General features: G+C 39.9%; 1 protein-coding gene across 1 annotated transcript in view, besides 1 other annotated feature; it reads right to left on the bottom strand.

The window, feature by feature from the left end:
* The window catches only part of CG42747 (uncharacterized protein), an 85375-nt gene that overhangs the window by 1385 nt on the left and 67620 nt on the right, over positions 1 to 16370 (bottom strand). The window contains exons 4-6 of the mRNA NM_139788.3: positions 7935 to 8037; positions 4263 to 4285; positions 18 to 349 (exon numbers count right to left, since the gene is read on the bottom strand). Of these exons, the coding sequence (NP_648045.2) occupies positions 18 to 349; positions 4263 to 4285; positions 7935 to 8037 (458 nt within the window). The remainder of the gene's footprint in view (positions 1 to 17; positions 350 to 4262; positions 4286 to 7934; positions 8038 to 16370) is intronic.
* Positions 905 to 944: a mobile genetic element.

The following is a 16370-nucleotide window of genomic DNA, read 5'->3' as shown; positions in this document are numbered from 1 at the left end:
TTATTTGCGCTACCCACCTCGCCACACTGACTGTAGGCCGTATTCTGATATGAGGGATTGGCGGATCGCACGGACTCGCGATCCAGTTCCGCGTAGAGCGCCTCGCTCACGCCCACCGGACTGTAGGCATCGTCCATGTGGGTATAGTGGTTCTCCGCCGGCGACGTCGACGGCGGACCGATCTGGTCGGGACCGGCGGAGGAGCGACGACTGCCGCCCAGCCAGGTCCAAACGCCGGAGTTGCTCGTGGGCCGCCGGATGCTGTCCGCCGAGTGCTTGATCGAGATGGGCGATCGATTTTGGCCACCGTTTCGGTTATTGCGACACCACCAAGGCTGCGGGCGGCCACCTGCAAGGGGAATTCATAGAGGGGTTAGCCACGAGGTCGTTATCTTCTGTTTGCTTAATTAAAATCATGTTACTCATACGACACGTTGTCCGCTGGCCAGCGATAATTGCGAAAGAGTATATATTGAACGAAAATTACAATTGCCATTTGTGTGGATTATCTGTGACACTTGCTTCATTAAAAAATATTGGGAAATCAGCCAAAGGAATGTGGATTAGTTTTATAAATAGCCAAAAAAAATGTTGTGCAGTTGGGTTGGCAAATTTTTAAACTCATCCTTATTACTTTTTAGGTAATAGTATCAAATATTAATTTGATGATTTTCGTTTCCTATATTTTAGGGAACGATAGTCTATCGAATCCAAGCCGAATTCGAACGCAGCAGATATCTATGACATTTCGGTTTATAATCGGGCTATAAATCAAACATTCACCTCAGGACGCAAACAAAAGACAGAAACAAACAAACAAACAAAGCGTAAATTAAACGGCTGTCAACTGGCAGCGAGGTGGCAAACAAACTGCACCGCTGCACCACTGCACCGCTGCACCACCGAGTGGTTTTCCGCAGTGGCAGCAGCAGCAGCCAGCCAGCCAAAATGCCGAAAATGCCAAATGTTTCTCCTTTTCGCTATCAGCACATGTGATCTCATAATGCCCAGGCGGGCATGGGAAGGTTAATGGGAGCTCCCGTGTGTGTGTGACTCAACCGAGCGTTTGAAGGCACTCAAAATCCAAATAGCCGGGATTCCATAAAACCCTGGACGTCATTAAGCTCATAATTTATAGACAACTGACGCCAAACGCTCATTGAGAATCGCAGTAGGCAAACACGTATAATTGCTGGTTGTAAACGCGGTGGACCTGTTCTCAACATCCGAACCACAACGGCCATCGTCTCGACTTTCCAACTCATCGCCGTTTAATTTGCCTAGAGTCGCTTGCAAATGTGTGTATTTAGTTTTTATATATTTTAACTCGCCTTTCACTCTCATTAAGTTGGAAAAGATGGTGCCACTCGGAGCCACTTGGGGCGATTCAGCTAATTAGCGTGGAGCATACGCAACGGCAGCGATGGTTTCCCAAGTTATGCACATGCATAATGCAGTTCCATGTGCACTGGCAGAAATATGCCAGAAGTAAGAGAAACTTAGCTTGATAAAATACAAAATTATAAAACAATTAAACATACAAAATAAATCGCTACGCCAAACTCAATTTGTTCTAAGAAACGTATAAACTACTTTCAAAGCGTACAATTTTTTCTCAGTGCACCTTGCATGGCGAAGTTGGAGTCGAAGTCTGTTTTATGCTTATGATTTACGTACTTCGGCTAAGCGAATGTCCAGCAGCAATGGTTTTGACTGCGGCGATTATTACCCCCGAACCGAAGTTATCGTACGTAGGTGCTCATATACATGCATTTTGTGCATGTCACCAATGCGGCAAACACAAGTCGCAGACTCCAAGAGACCCAGCTCCAAGATCCAGAGACCCAGCTCCAACTGAAACTTGGCTTTAATGGCTGTTTTTGCGCCGTGTTAACGATGTTGCCGCGGCTACTGCACAGCTAACTCAGCTGAATCGAGCCGATGCAAGTTGCACTGAGCTGCGACTGCAACTGCATTGCACTTACGATTTCTTTCGGGGTTTCTCAATGCTGCAGCACAGTGGTAGATAGCCCAGAAATGTACTGAATGTATATTACGAAAATATCTTCTGAACTCATACTACTTTATGGATCACTGTGCCATACTGCATTTTAACAGCTATAGCGGCTGTCTTATCTTCGCCTGCTTATCGCAGTCACCAGAACGGCAGCAGGGAAACTGCAAGCGGCAAATTGTTGTTAACAAAATATTTCGCAGTCGACTTTTGCTCAGATGAAAAGCGGACAAAATCAAAAATAAATAAACGAAAAATTAACGAGCACTTTGGCTTTGGAATTTAATGTGTGCTATTTGGATTTTTATTTTTACTGTTTGCTGCGCAAATGGCAAATATGACATGTGTAATGAAGTCTTAATAGTCGGATAGATAATGCCAATCGCGGTGCTATGTCTTACCCGTTTAATGCAATGTCACTTAGTATTTTTCATTTATTTATTTATTTATTTTTTTGTACTGCTCGGTTACTGTGAGTTCTTTGTATGCATAATTAAGACCATGTTACGCATACGACACGTTGGCTGCTGTTCAAAGATAATTTCAAAGAGCTCCCAAGTAAATTGACACCATCGAATGTTGCAATTGCCATTTGCTGTGATGGCTAATTGCGATTGCTGAAATATGCAAATTGGAAATCCTTTGTTTCTTTCTTGTAAGTTTTTTACATTCTTATTCCAGCATTGTGTAGATAATTAGGTAATTTCGAAACATGTGCACAGATATAAACACTACTCATGTATATAATATACATTTTCGACACATTTTTAGCTAACTTCATAAAAAACAAATTTAATGTCTAACCATTTTTACAGACTCCCATAAAAACTCAGTTCAATTCAGTCCCCACTTTTTCACCTTTGCAAAAAAATGTTGCAACAAATAAACACCACTTAAATGTGCATTTTTGGGCAATTGAAAATTTTCTCTTTCGACGCAAAAAAAGACTTGAAAAAAATCCGAAAAAAAAACTCTGTGGCAACTGGCGCTTGTCTCTCAACTCTCAACGGTGACTTGGACATAATCACGCGCTTTAAAAGCTGCTGACAGTTTAACGATTTGTGGCGATTGTTTGTTTCTCGGTTTGTTTCTTTTTTAGCTTGGATCAACATGCAGCCGTGCGTACCACCAACGAAAATTATATAAAAAAAACCCCAACAAGTGGGTAACAAAAACTTTTTGGCAAAATACAAATAAACAAACCAACCAAAGAAAAAAAAGGAAACCAACAAGAAACGAGCATTTTCATGGGGACAGCTAATTGGCTGCTGTGACATTAAATGCCGTCAACAATTTGTCCTGCATGTCGATTGTCGGGCCCACAAGACGGACGGTGAAATTGGCGCCAAGCCTCCGGAAGAAAGGGAGTGAGCTGAAGAAAGGGAAAGATTTCGACCTGAAAAGGGATCGGATGTCAAAAATTCGCCTACTGCTGAATGCTGAAAGACTCGCCAGAATCGAGCAACTAAATCAAATAGCAGAAAGAGTCCTCCAGCCCTCCTCTAGCCATTTTGCACGATTTTCAAACGTGTTTGACGAAGTCTGCGGCCATGACAATTGTTTTGCCTCTGCCTTAATTTGTCTACAAATTTTCTTTTACTCGAAAGTTTTTGCCAGCACGTAGCCTGGAGCCATATATAATACTCATGGCTCTCGATTTCGGTTTCAACTGCCGCAGGAGGAGCAGCAGCATCTCTGATTTGTGGCACGAACGTGAAGTTCATGCATTGTCGTCAAAAATTTGTCTTCATTTTGTTAGTTTACCTTCCTTCCACGCCAGTCGCAGAAAACAAATTAAAATGTTGGCACACCAAAAAAAAAAGGGAGCTGAGGTCCCCAGAACGAAAGATTTCTTTGAATTGCATGCCATGGCAGAATTATGCAATTAAAAATGGAAATGAAAATGCAAAGAGAAGGCAAGACCCTCGATGATGAGCAGAGGTAACAAAAAACCTGACCTGACTTGGCTTGGCTAATTAATCAGACGTGGCAAAAAAACATCAGGCTTTTTTTTAGAAGATGTGAGATATTGGATGGATAACAATTTTGGTCGTAAAGTTCTTATGGGAAAGTAAGGCATTTAATGTAAGCCTTTGAAAGCGGTAGCAATCTATTAAGATACCTAGCTTGCTAACTAATAAACAAACACACTTTATATAACCTGATGATTCCCATTTAATCACCCACTACAAATCATTTGTCTCATTTAAATAATATCATTGAATAAAGAAAACATTTATTCACTTACCATTGGCATTCGCTGATTTAATTCTGCAAAGATAAGAACGGAAAAATGTGTACCAATTAATAAACAGAATTTTAATAGACTGCCGGGCATAAATTAGTTTGGAGTAAATGTCAAACTTGTCGAGCGACAAAATGGCAAATGCCACAACGAATGACTTAGGACACAAACTTGAGCGAACGAATTACTCAAGACACAAACTTGGGCCACGCAAATGCTTTTACAGCCAGTTGCGTGTGACGCGAACCGACACGCCGATAAAATTTTAAGCTAATATAAAGTATCTGCTGTGGCCGATAAAATCCACCGACAACAACGGAATTGCATTATCCAGCAACCAAAGAACACATTTGCCATTTGTTGCGATTAGATTAGAGTCGAAAAAAGTAACAGCGAGGATGTTTCTGGCATTTAAAAGCCACTGCAAGTTTGAATTACTTGGGCCTGAGTGATTTAAGCCCGCAGCTTCGAATTGGCAGGTGTTTTTTCGCCATGCCCGCTTTCTATCGCCGTTTTTTGGCGCACATTTTCCAGTCCGTTTTATTTCCCCCCTCCCAACTACATATTTGCACTTGCTGACTCCGCTTTTCTGGGTCACATCGAACGGCACGAACCTGGGGCCTAAATGGTCATATACTACCTCTCGATAGATAGATATACATATATATATATTCGATCTGTGCGTATCAATTAACCGTCTGTCCGATTTGATTGAGTGCAGTGCGGCATGAGCTGCATTTTCCCCTCGCTTTGCCTTGATCGATTATAATGTTAACTCAACTCGAGCCAATTCGTTTTACTCTTTCTTCTTTTCTAGTGTTAGTGTTAGTTTCAGTTGTAGTTTTTGTTCCTCTCAATTCAATTAAATTGAACAAGCAGTTGCCGCTGTCTCGGGGGCCTTGGCTTATGCGCTAATTTACCTAGCTCGAGTTTTTCCAGCTTATTTTCCAACAATTTTCCATCGGCGCGTTATGTTCAATTTTCTGCGCTTGTAGTTTCGATCTTTTTTATAGCTCTTTTTTTTGAAGTTGATCGAGTTTTTTGCATGCTAATTGAACACGCCTTTTTGTGTCTTAAATGCATTAAGCGGTTTAAACTTGACTTTTGTTTTTTCTGCTCCACTAAAAGACGAAATACAAATAATTTTAAAGGAGCGGGCCTGGCTTATAAACGAAATCAATATAGAAAGGTTGAGTATTGCTACCAGAGATCGAGTTAAAAGGGTCAAAGCCATCAAAAAGGTTAATACTCATAACTGCGGTTAACGAAGGCAATTTAGTTACAAGAAATTTTATAGAAATTAATATGCTTACTTTCGGTGGGATTTACTTATACAACTATTCAAGAAAAGAAGTATATATGTAGCAATCAATTAACATCTACGAAAAATGTTTCTCATGTAACTTCGGACCTCCTAATTAAAAGCCACTTTGATTTCCCAATCCTTAAATTATCCAAGTGTCAAATACAAGTCTCAATTGCAATCGTACTTTGAAATTTTTCCGACAAGCCTGTGGAAACCATTGGTAAGACATTACGCCGTCTAGACGTTGAGCAAACATTGTCAAAAAAAGCGCAGAAAATTCAAATGGCAGGTGCCACTTAAGACTTAAGCTCAATAAGGTGGCCAAAGCTAAACAAATCAAGTCAAAACACTGAGTACAGAAACAAATGCAAATCTGGTGACTTGGTGGAGACATGTGCCAAGCAAATTTATAGCACCATTACCAGACCAGATCGAGAATTGCATCAATATGCAAATAAGTGTAACCGATATTACATGTAATTGCTGCTAATTTGGCAGCCAACACGTCCGACCACGACGTGACATGCTCCACACACCGACTTACGGACAAACGGACGGACAGACGAACGGACAGACCAAAAAAACGGAGAAACGGTTGCGAAAACCAGACCCAAAATGAGTGACTAAGGCTGACGGCAAGGCAAACACCGTGACATTCGGTACGACAAGGGGAGAGGTGCGGGTAGGTCCTCAGGTGATTAATGCAAAATCAAATTTGGTCCAAAAACCGTGAGAATAGCACTTGATTGAGACAACTTGGCACGGGAAAGGTGAGTTTGCAGAACGCAATATTGAGTAAATTATTGAGTATTTTGAGGTCATTAAGGTGTTCAAGCAATTTTAGTCAGTTAAAATGTAAGTAGTATATCAAAATATTTATAATACTACTTTAGATGTGAAGCTTATAATATATTGTAGTTATAGGATATTCGAATTAAAGGGTGTGTGTTAAGGTTTATAATCGTTTCGAATCACCAATCATAACCAGGTAGTATCCACCATATTGAAATCAAGCTATTTCCCTTTCTTCATAATATATTCAGTCATCTAGCCAAACAACTCCATTCCAACTCCTGTTTGGACTCACATTTCGCGTTTGTTTGTTTTGGCTTGGGCGGATAATTTGCAAAATTAATTTTATGCAAACATGCTGCCGAATAAGACGACATGACAATTTAATTGGACGCGACATGTGGCCGGCGTTTCCACTTCACTTCAAACTGGAAGCCCACGGCAGCAATCGCATAACAAGCGCGGCGCCTGCGCATTCGCCAATTTCAATTGGACAAAGATTTCTGTTAATTTGGCGCGCTCGCGTGTGTTGTTCTGTACCGCCCTCGCACCCCTCCCCACACAGCATCAACAAAAGCCATCCCATGCCGCTTTAACTCCTATTTAAATGTACTCGAAATCGCAAATATCTGCCGATCGGAGTGTGTGACCCACTCTCCACGGCCTTTTTGATAGACCATAGACCATAGAGAACCCAGGCGATTTTGGCCATATAAGAACGCCTGTGGCAAAAGCCATGTTTCGCTTAAAGAGCAATTAAGTAATAAAGCAATTTCATGTTCCTTTGTTTTCGGCATCGATTATTCTCAGCCGTTGTTGCCCGTTTTTATATATATATATATATTTTCGTTTTTTTTTTTTGTTTGCCGTTGACTCACTTAAGAGGTTTTATTTATTTTTTGGTGGGCGTTTAATTGAATTGCTGGTGTTGGCGCGTCGTGCCGCCCGTGTGGGCAATGCATTGTAAATCTTTATAGTTACACAGATCCCACAGTTCAGATATTCGCGTAAATATGAGAGTCCATACGAGTGGGTACTTATATGTATAAAATTCAATTTGTACGCCGTTGTAAATGTCGCCGTCGACTGAACATGACGGATCGTTGGGGTCGTCAAGGGGTTAAGAGTTGAATGTCCTCTTCTCCACGGCTACCCAACTCATATGTGTGTAGTTTTGCATCTTTTTATCATGACTAATTGCGGCATATTTCTAGCTAAATGCCAAAATTTAAGTGTTTATTCATTATTTTCAGTTTAATTTATTCGCCGCTTGTTTTGGCCAATTAATTTTGAACGGTCAATTTATGAGGTCTCGTGGGGAAGAGTCAACATTTATTTATTGTTTGCAATTGAACGTGTTTAAGAAAGGCCCAAAAGAGTTTTATGGATATCGCCATGTACGACGACCAGTTGTGTCATAAATAAGTTAAGGCTCCAAAATTAAGGAAAAGCCACTATAAATTTAAAACCTTATTAATTCCTGTCTGTGTTTATATGGCACGAGCTCTTGACTAGTTCGATTTTGTTATATAGAAAGGTAATATCATTATTTATATTTAGTTAGCCAGTGCACTTACCTTCTACATCTTAGAACTATGACCATTACAATAGCACCTATTAGAGCCGATATGATTGAAACTATGATTAGGGTGAATGCCCATCCAAGTTCGCCGGCGGTTTCTGCAATGAAAAAGCCACAAAAAAAAACATGGTTAATCAAAAAAAAAAGTGCTGATATATCTGAGGAATGTGTGTAATGAGCGTAATGAAACAAGACCTGGCCAACGGTGTACGTAATACATTTATGATTATGCAATTTTTATGGAGCGATGGCGATAAAGATGATGAATTCATAAAAGGTTATGAATATGAATAGGTGCTGCAGTATATGATATATGTATAAATACAACGTGAATTTATGTGAATAAACAAGGGTACAGTGGTCACACGCATTCTGCGCCCATTGGATGTTTAGTAAATTTAGTTTGGAATTTATTATTTTGGATGTGTGGTCGTATATTTTCAGTGGTCTCCATTGTACAGTTATAATAATGTACTACATACTTTTGATACAACTGTATTCCTCTATCAATAAAGAGGCGAAACTCCTTAATTCGTGAGTAGAGTCAATTAAAACTCGAGCTTGTATGCGATTAAATTAAATATGCTCTTGAAAATAATGCGACTCCAATTCAACTGCAGAGCGGTTTAAATTTTCTCAAATGCTCACTTACATATGTACGGGCATTTAACGATGCAAAATTAATTACAAACTTTATTATCTTAACAACTTGAGGCTCTGACGTCGCCGTTAACGTCGCTGCCCCCGCTGGTGATTTAGAATATTTATGGCCGCAGTTAAATGAGGCAAGGAAATGGTAGTGCCAAAGTCAGGGGGGTATTTCCCCCCATTGCCATCCTGTATATATCTTCTATCTGTCTCTCTTTCCCACCGCCGCCCAGTATATATTGCGTTTTGACCCTTTTTCGCCCAGTGCGCTATCTCTAAGTGGGCATCGGTCGGCCATATGAAGGGGAAAAAGGTTAAATTCAGCAAACAGAAATCAACACGCATATAAATATTTCAGCCGGCCTTCTGGCCTTTCGGTGCTATGGTTTATATCCTTTGATAAAAGCCGAAGCGAAATTGAAGATGAAATAAACAGATATCTGAAGGAGGACAAGGTCGAGATATTAACACCCTGCCTAGAATGCATATATGGAATTATAGATACCCTTTACCTCAGTGCCAACTTGTGTAATTAGGGATATCTTGTTAAATTTTCTCCATATTCAAGGTAACATTAAGTTACATTATTTTTACCTTAAGTTTGGATCTCTAATGTATCTCAAGTTTCACCTGCATCGACTTCAACTCTTTCCTAGGGCATAGCCAAAAAAAAGCAGTGGGGTGGTCAGTAATTTAGCCGCTGCTAACTGATGAATTTCCTGTTACTCCTGGCTTATTCCCCCTTCTTAACCAACCTCTCCCCACCCACTAACCGTTGACCCCATTTTCGCGCTTATAAATTTAACCCAACCCCCTCATCGTTTGTTATCTCATTGCCAGTTGCTTAAATATTTATACTATGCCACGGTGCTATAATGAAAGCAAACGCCATTATGTTTTTTTGCTGAGCTCCTTTCCACCACACCCCCCCCCAATCCCCCCATCTTTCGGTGATTCCCCCCTTATTCATTGTCTTCGCCCCGTTATAATTCAATTGGCCAAGATGAAAAAAAGAAGGAATAAAATAACCCCGAACTCGGTACCTCGAAAACTGGTAAATGCGTAACGTCTTTGGAAACTGGGTAATTAATAACAAACAGAATGGAGCGAGTGAAAAGCAATTTTCGCTTGAATTGAGGATGTGGGCGTGGTTGGCAGGAAACGCGTTAATAGGCGGCGCCTCAGAAAGTGTTAAACAAAAAAAAATTGTAATAAAAAAACAAAGGCCAAGCAAATAAAATGAAATGAGTATAACGAGCTCCACTTGTTAATTGAACTAACGAGAGTTGAGAAAAAAAAAGAAGTTAAGCATTTTACTGTCTTTGTGCCTGAGCTTCACAACATGACTTCTATGCGTGAGTTAAGGTACAGGGAAAATAAATTACTCTGCTGATTTGCATTAAAATTAACAACTTTCTAGCTGGAAAAACGGATTTCCTTTAATTAAAATTGAATCACTTTTTATTGGCTGCACTGCCAATTATTAGTGCAGAGAACAAACATAAAACAGCACTATGAATGCTAATTAGTATTGTATTAGTATATCTAAATTAAAGCGACGCTTCTGCATAAATTAGCTTAAAACTTTTCATTGGCTGTCGCATGCAACTGCATTCCTGAACCGTGAATTTCCCCCAGTTTTTTTTGCTTTTTAGCATCAAGGACTTTGGCCTGTCGGATGCTGTCAGTTGGCCCGATCCGAATGTAATTCCCCAAAAGACTCGTAAATAGCTAAAACAGGACAGGATGGGGACCCTTTTAGCCAGCCACTCGAACTCGTATTTATGCCACTCAGTGGCATTCAACAGGTGTGCGCCGATCACCGCTCTACGCAATCGGACTGAATTCAGGTATTTTATTTACAATTTGCAGGTATTTATTAGCAGTCTCTTCGCCTGACTGATCTATTTCAGTTGGCTTGCGGACCTAATTGGCAACTCATTAAAATAATTTCGTGCAACGGACAATGGGCTTTGGTTTACTTTTTTTTTCTATTTTTGTTTTGGCATATGTACCTAGAACATGGCCAGTGGATTTAGCTTTTCTCGGAACTTTTTGGACTTGACACGAGCAAATGTTGTGCTGTTGTGCAGCTGTGCTGAAGTTTTCCGCGAAACTGGGCAACATGCAACAGCAAAAGCAACAGCAACAGCAACTGCAGCAGCAGCAGCAGGAGGTTGCCGCAGATACATCCATCAGATACAAATGAGGGCCCGCAGATGCAACCGCCGCCAACTCACTTCTGTGTCTGTCTGTCGGCAATTGTAATAATCGATCTGCATGCCGAGATGATTGATGATGCGTTTCGGCCAAATGCTCTCAAGATTTATGGTTTCAGTTGCATATCCACTTATGCCCCCGTGTCCCCACATACCCTCCTCCTACGACTTATCGGCCCAGTTAACAGGCTTGTATCTCAAATGCCGAAAGCCTGCGACATAATTTCGATTCCCCGACGTTTATTGCACATTATCGCATAATGCATATGGTATATATACAGCGATATATGCAAATTTCGACACCGCTTAGCCCACCTGCCAAAGTGGGAGAGCCAGTGGAGTCCAGCTACTGCAGTAAATCATTAAAATCGCTGGGCCCACGGCAATGCAGCTGAGCATTTGAGCCCCGAAAACTGTCGCAGTTTCGATTTTGTTTTATTTTTTTTTTGCTTTTTTTGGATTTAATTGCCTGGCCAAAAATGCCGAAAATGAACAGGCGGGCTTACACAGACAACAAGTTTTCCTGGCATTATCTAACAAATGTATCGGGCAGGGGGCGTGGCCGCAGGGGGGGAAGCCTGCATTCGTGCTGAAATAAAAGCCATCGACTGGGCCAAACTACGACTCAATTAACAGTCCACACAATTAAATTAAATGGTCGCATTTGTTTTCAAATTGAGCAATTAAGAAATGATTTTGCGACTTTTTTGGCATTGGAATTTCTGTGCGACGACGGTGGGCGCTACGGCGATTCAAATTAAATTTGAGATAATTAATTAACAGGAGATGATTAAAACGGTAAGCGAATTTGCACAATTAAATTAAAATAATAAATATCACAACACGACACATCCATAAGGAGCTGAAGCATAAATTTTTAAAGAATTTTGAAGTCAGAAAAGTTATTACCCCGTGAATTAAAGCCATATCTTGTGAAAAAATAACAAATGTGGGCCAAAAGTCAAACACACCTCGCGCAGTAGCACATATATCTGTCACTGCACATAAACAGAAATTCCCTTAGCCGACTTTCTTACAAATTTTCAAGAATAACATATGGTCGAAACCAAACTCGATTCCCGAAACGAAGAAAGTCGCCGAAAAAGGCGAACGAGAATTAAATGACAAATTAAATAATGTCAGCAACGCGGCGGTTGCCCAAAGGTTAAAGCCATAAAAAAGAGGGCAAGGTTGCGTACTCGGTTAAGCCAATATAATAAATTACATGGCGACAGTGGCGATAATCAAATGAACAACAGCAACAACAGCAAAGTGCAACATGCGTCCGGGCCGAAAGTCGTTAAATAAAACGCACTGAAAAAATGTTTTTTCCCTGCTTTATATATATTTGGTTTTTTTTTTCTCCTTTGCTGGTCAGCGGCTGCAAATTGTCAGCGAAAATGAAATAAAAATTAAACTGAATGCGCAGGCGCAGCAGAGACATTGGGGGTAAAATGAAGAGAGTGGGGAACGAGGGGGGGGGACTGACAGGACCCCCAGCGGCGGCGCCACCAGATACAAGATACAGATACGAAATGTGGATTGGGATTGGGAATGAAGGCAAAGATGCGACATATGCCGAAAATTTTCAACAGAAGTTCGGCTCACAGGAATTTCGCATACAATTTCGGCAAATTTTCGGGTTTTCAGTTTGTAAAAGGTGCCAAATGGGTATATTGGGATCGTTGAAAAGTACGAAGCTGGTATGAGATTGAGTTGATACCCTATGAAAATAAAGAATTTTAAGCTTTAAGTGATCTGGTAAAGAAGTATCTTTTTCAAGCTTGACAAATATTAATATGAAATGATATGTTCCAGCCCAATGAGTACCAAATATCTCATAGTCGGCAAATTTGACTAAAACGCTTCTGATTTTCCCTCGCTCAACTTAATTGCGATGCTGTGGAGAAGCTGAGGACTCAAAAGTATCATTAGCGCAATGAAATCCTTTTCGCTACCAGCAATAACAACAATTACGTGCACAAACAATTAAAACTAAATTGAGTTGTCAATCGGGGAGTGGGATGTCATGTAAATACGTTTGAATTGAATTGCATGTGAAACACTCTTCAAACAGCACTCGACACTCAGTCAGTCGGAGTTGCTCTGGGCCATTGTCTGGGTTTTGGGTTTTGGGCTTTGTGTTTTGGCCCGATCCCTCTGAGTCTGCACCTTTTTGGTCTAATTAAGCGCCACAATTAAGTGCAAATGTGTATCCCCGTGTGCTGGTAATGTGCACCGTAATTACGCACTGCAGACGAGAGTTGGTAACATTTTTTATGGCCTACGTTTTTGCGATGAGATGAGGTGCGGGGTGCTTGGTTACAACTGTTAATTTGTGGTCAATACCACACGATACTCCAGTTGCTACCCTGTTGGAAAATTACTTTTCTGCCCTTTTTTCAGTTATTTTTTCGTAGCAGGTGAGAGAAACTTGCTACTGTGGCCATCATTAGCCATTGTTTATTCAGTGTTTTTCAGTGCCTGTATATTTTGTGTATTTAATGACTTAATTTTACCGCAGTGGCAAGTGGTATTGCTGGTAAATTAGTCAACTGCACATGGCGTTTTTTGATTGCGGGGGTGCGTTTATAAATTTGTTTGTCAAAGGTACAATGAAAACTATGAAGTTAGATATACTTAAAAATGCAGTGGCAAGAAATTTACTATCATGAATCTGAATTTTTCACTTACAGCTCTACCTTAAATCAAAACCCAACCCAGTCAAAATATCCGTGCTCGAACTTTTTACTTAAAAAAGCTGCCAACGAAATGTCTGCCAAGTTTTTTGCCTGTCTTGATTACTCCCATTTTTTTTTACTGCTTTTTGCAACATTTTTGCCTGGCAAATGGAACTCCCCTTGTCGTTTGCCACCCATTGCCATTGCAGATATATATTGGCATAATGCCATTAAATGCCTTTGACTTGGCAAGTAAAAAATCTGTTGACTGTCAGAAAAGATAGAAGCCAAAGAGGACCAAACCCGGCGAGAGTAGATTCAATTATGCAAAAGAGCAAGGAAATTCAATTTAACAACTGGGATCCGCTCGGGGAAATGTTGAAATTTTGGGGTGAAGTTTTCTGGCCTAGACATTGCATTGGATTAATGTTATGTCAACGTAAATTATTATTTATTTGTTTGCGGCACGAGGGACAGCAACTTTGGCTCCCACATAAACATTGATTAATTGCCAAAAACAATTAGTGCATTAACACGCTTGTGGAACCAACCAGCAAATACAGAGTGATATAAGACGTACTGGCGGGCATAAATTAAAACCGACCGGAGTTACCACATAAATTAGGCATTATTCGACTTGATAGCGATCGGATCGCAAAGAAGCCAGGCAAATTAAGCAGAGACAAAAGGGAATTTTTTCGGACTTTCGGCCGTTTGTCAAACTAACCGACAGACAACTGAAACCGACTTAAAAAAAAAACACAAAAAAAAAAAAATGGAGAAGGTATACATAAAATCTACATGAGAGTTATCATTATTAATAAGAAGAAGCCAAAGCCGTGGCTTTTTTTAATTCTCATTTAATATGCGAAGATAGCCCAGAATGTGGATGTGGATAGCATTTCCATACAATCAAATGTCTCAATTATGACTGCAAGTCTTGGCTCCTTTTCGTGCTGAATCGAATTTGCATAACAATGCCAACAAATTATCTACTAAACATTCTTGTAATTATTTAGAAGCTGAATTATGTCCGAGAATCTCGTATGCATATTTCTCAGATATTTCACTGGGCCAACTCTTTGCTTTTGGCGGCTCATTTAATGTTGAAATGTCTTAATTGAATTTTATATCTCGTCGGCTATTTCTCCAGAAAGAGGAAACCTTTTAGGCATTCGATTCGCTGTATCACAAATTGAAATATTTAAATGTCATGGCAATGAAGTGACAACAGTTTTTATATGCCACACGGCACACGATTTTCTTTACTTGGCTTTCGGGCTCGGTCTCCAAAAAGGCAAGCGTTTTCCCGATCGTTATCGTGAGTTTCCCAAGTGCCCTTTGCTCATTAGGTTTATCACACGCGTTCTGGGGCAAACATTTCACCTTCTCGTTTTTAAGGCAGTCCTTTTCTGGAAAGTCACTGGCACCCCGTGGCACAAAACCAGGTAATATCCATGGCTAGACAGGTAAATAAAATTTCAGTTCCTGTTTGACTTTTAGTGCCGCATGATAAATGTCTGTGTAATTCTCAGGTGTTTTGTTGTCGCTTCTATAAATGAGACTCAATTTCGTTGGGGTTGTGAAAAAGATTCATGGGTATGGATTTTAATTGTAGTATACTATTGGATCCTGGGCGTTAAAACTCCGTAGCCCTATTCAAATGAAGGCAATTTATCAAACTTAATGCTTTTCCCGCAGAATTCTCATTAGTTTCAGTTAACCCAAAGACTGATTAATTGTTAGACTTTATTCTCTTTGAGAGTTTTGCAAGTTTTCCTGGAGCCCTAACCCTAACCTACTGGCAACATTTGGCAGCAACTTTCAAATGAGAACCTATCAATGGCAGTTTTCCCAGTTGCGACCAAAAAACTTTGGCACTCGAATGACAAATGGAACCGCATGGGAAACCCGCGGTGGAATTCGACCATTCCCAGGAAACGGATGTGGGCGTGTCAGAGTACATATTTTACAATATTTATTGCTTAGGCGAAAACTTTTTGCCAAGTTGAATTTTAATTAGTTTTGTATATTTGCCTCTTTGAAATTCCACGAAAAGTTTGCGGCAAATATAAATCTTGCCTAGATGTATTTGCATTTGTATTGGTGTGTGCCTTTGTGAGCCGCGAACTTTATAGCCAAAGTCAATTAGGCCCTAAACTTTAGGCGAAAAGAAAGAAAATATTTGGTTATGATTGAGCCAAAATCAACAAATTCAAATTTGTGCTTTAATGAAGCGTAAGTCAAATTTAAATTCAACAAGAAACGACGACACATAATGCCTCATATCTCGAACAGATATGTTAATTGGTGCAGAAAGCTGTGTTTTTATTATTTCAAATATTTTTTTATGCGCCCCCAAAGCTTATAAAAAATGTGATGTTTTATTTATGAGCCGCGGAAAAAATTCTTTATTTTTGGATTGCCATTTGGAAAATGCATAAAACACACCCACTCTACCGAGGTAAATGGAAAATGCTAGTTCTTCTAGCTGATTATTTATTCGACGCATTTGGTTAATCTCACATATATATTCTCAAAAAATTCTTTTAATAGTTTTCGAAAGGGTCTTAGGTGTGGTTTGCCCCGGAAAAGAACTTTGCTGGTATTTTATGGTTTATATCAGATATTTAAGGATCTATTTATGCGTCATAAGATTAAAAAATTCGATCAAATCAAAAAAATAACTCAAGTATCATGAGTTATAAGACGACGTTACAAGTACAAATAATTTACTGTCTATCATATCTCCGTGGGTAAAAACTAAGAACTGTTGACACCGCACCGTAAATAAAACGTAAAGTCAACCTTAAATGTTACAGTAAAAGACAATTAAACAAACAAGGGGCAATCGTAAAAAAATGTTCAAAATGGAACGAAAAG

The sequence above is a fragment of the Drosophila melanogaster genome, chromosome 3L, assembly GCF_000001215.4.
Source record: "Drosophila melanogaster chromosome 3L".
NCBI classification, from domain to species: Eukaryota; Metazoa; Arthropoda; class Insecta; order Diptera; family Drosophilidae; genus Drosophila; species Drosophila melanogaster.
The sequence above is the reverse complement of the archived record's forward strand: the minus strand, read 5'-3'. Positions and strand labels throughout refer to the sequence as shown.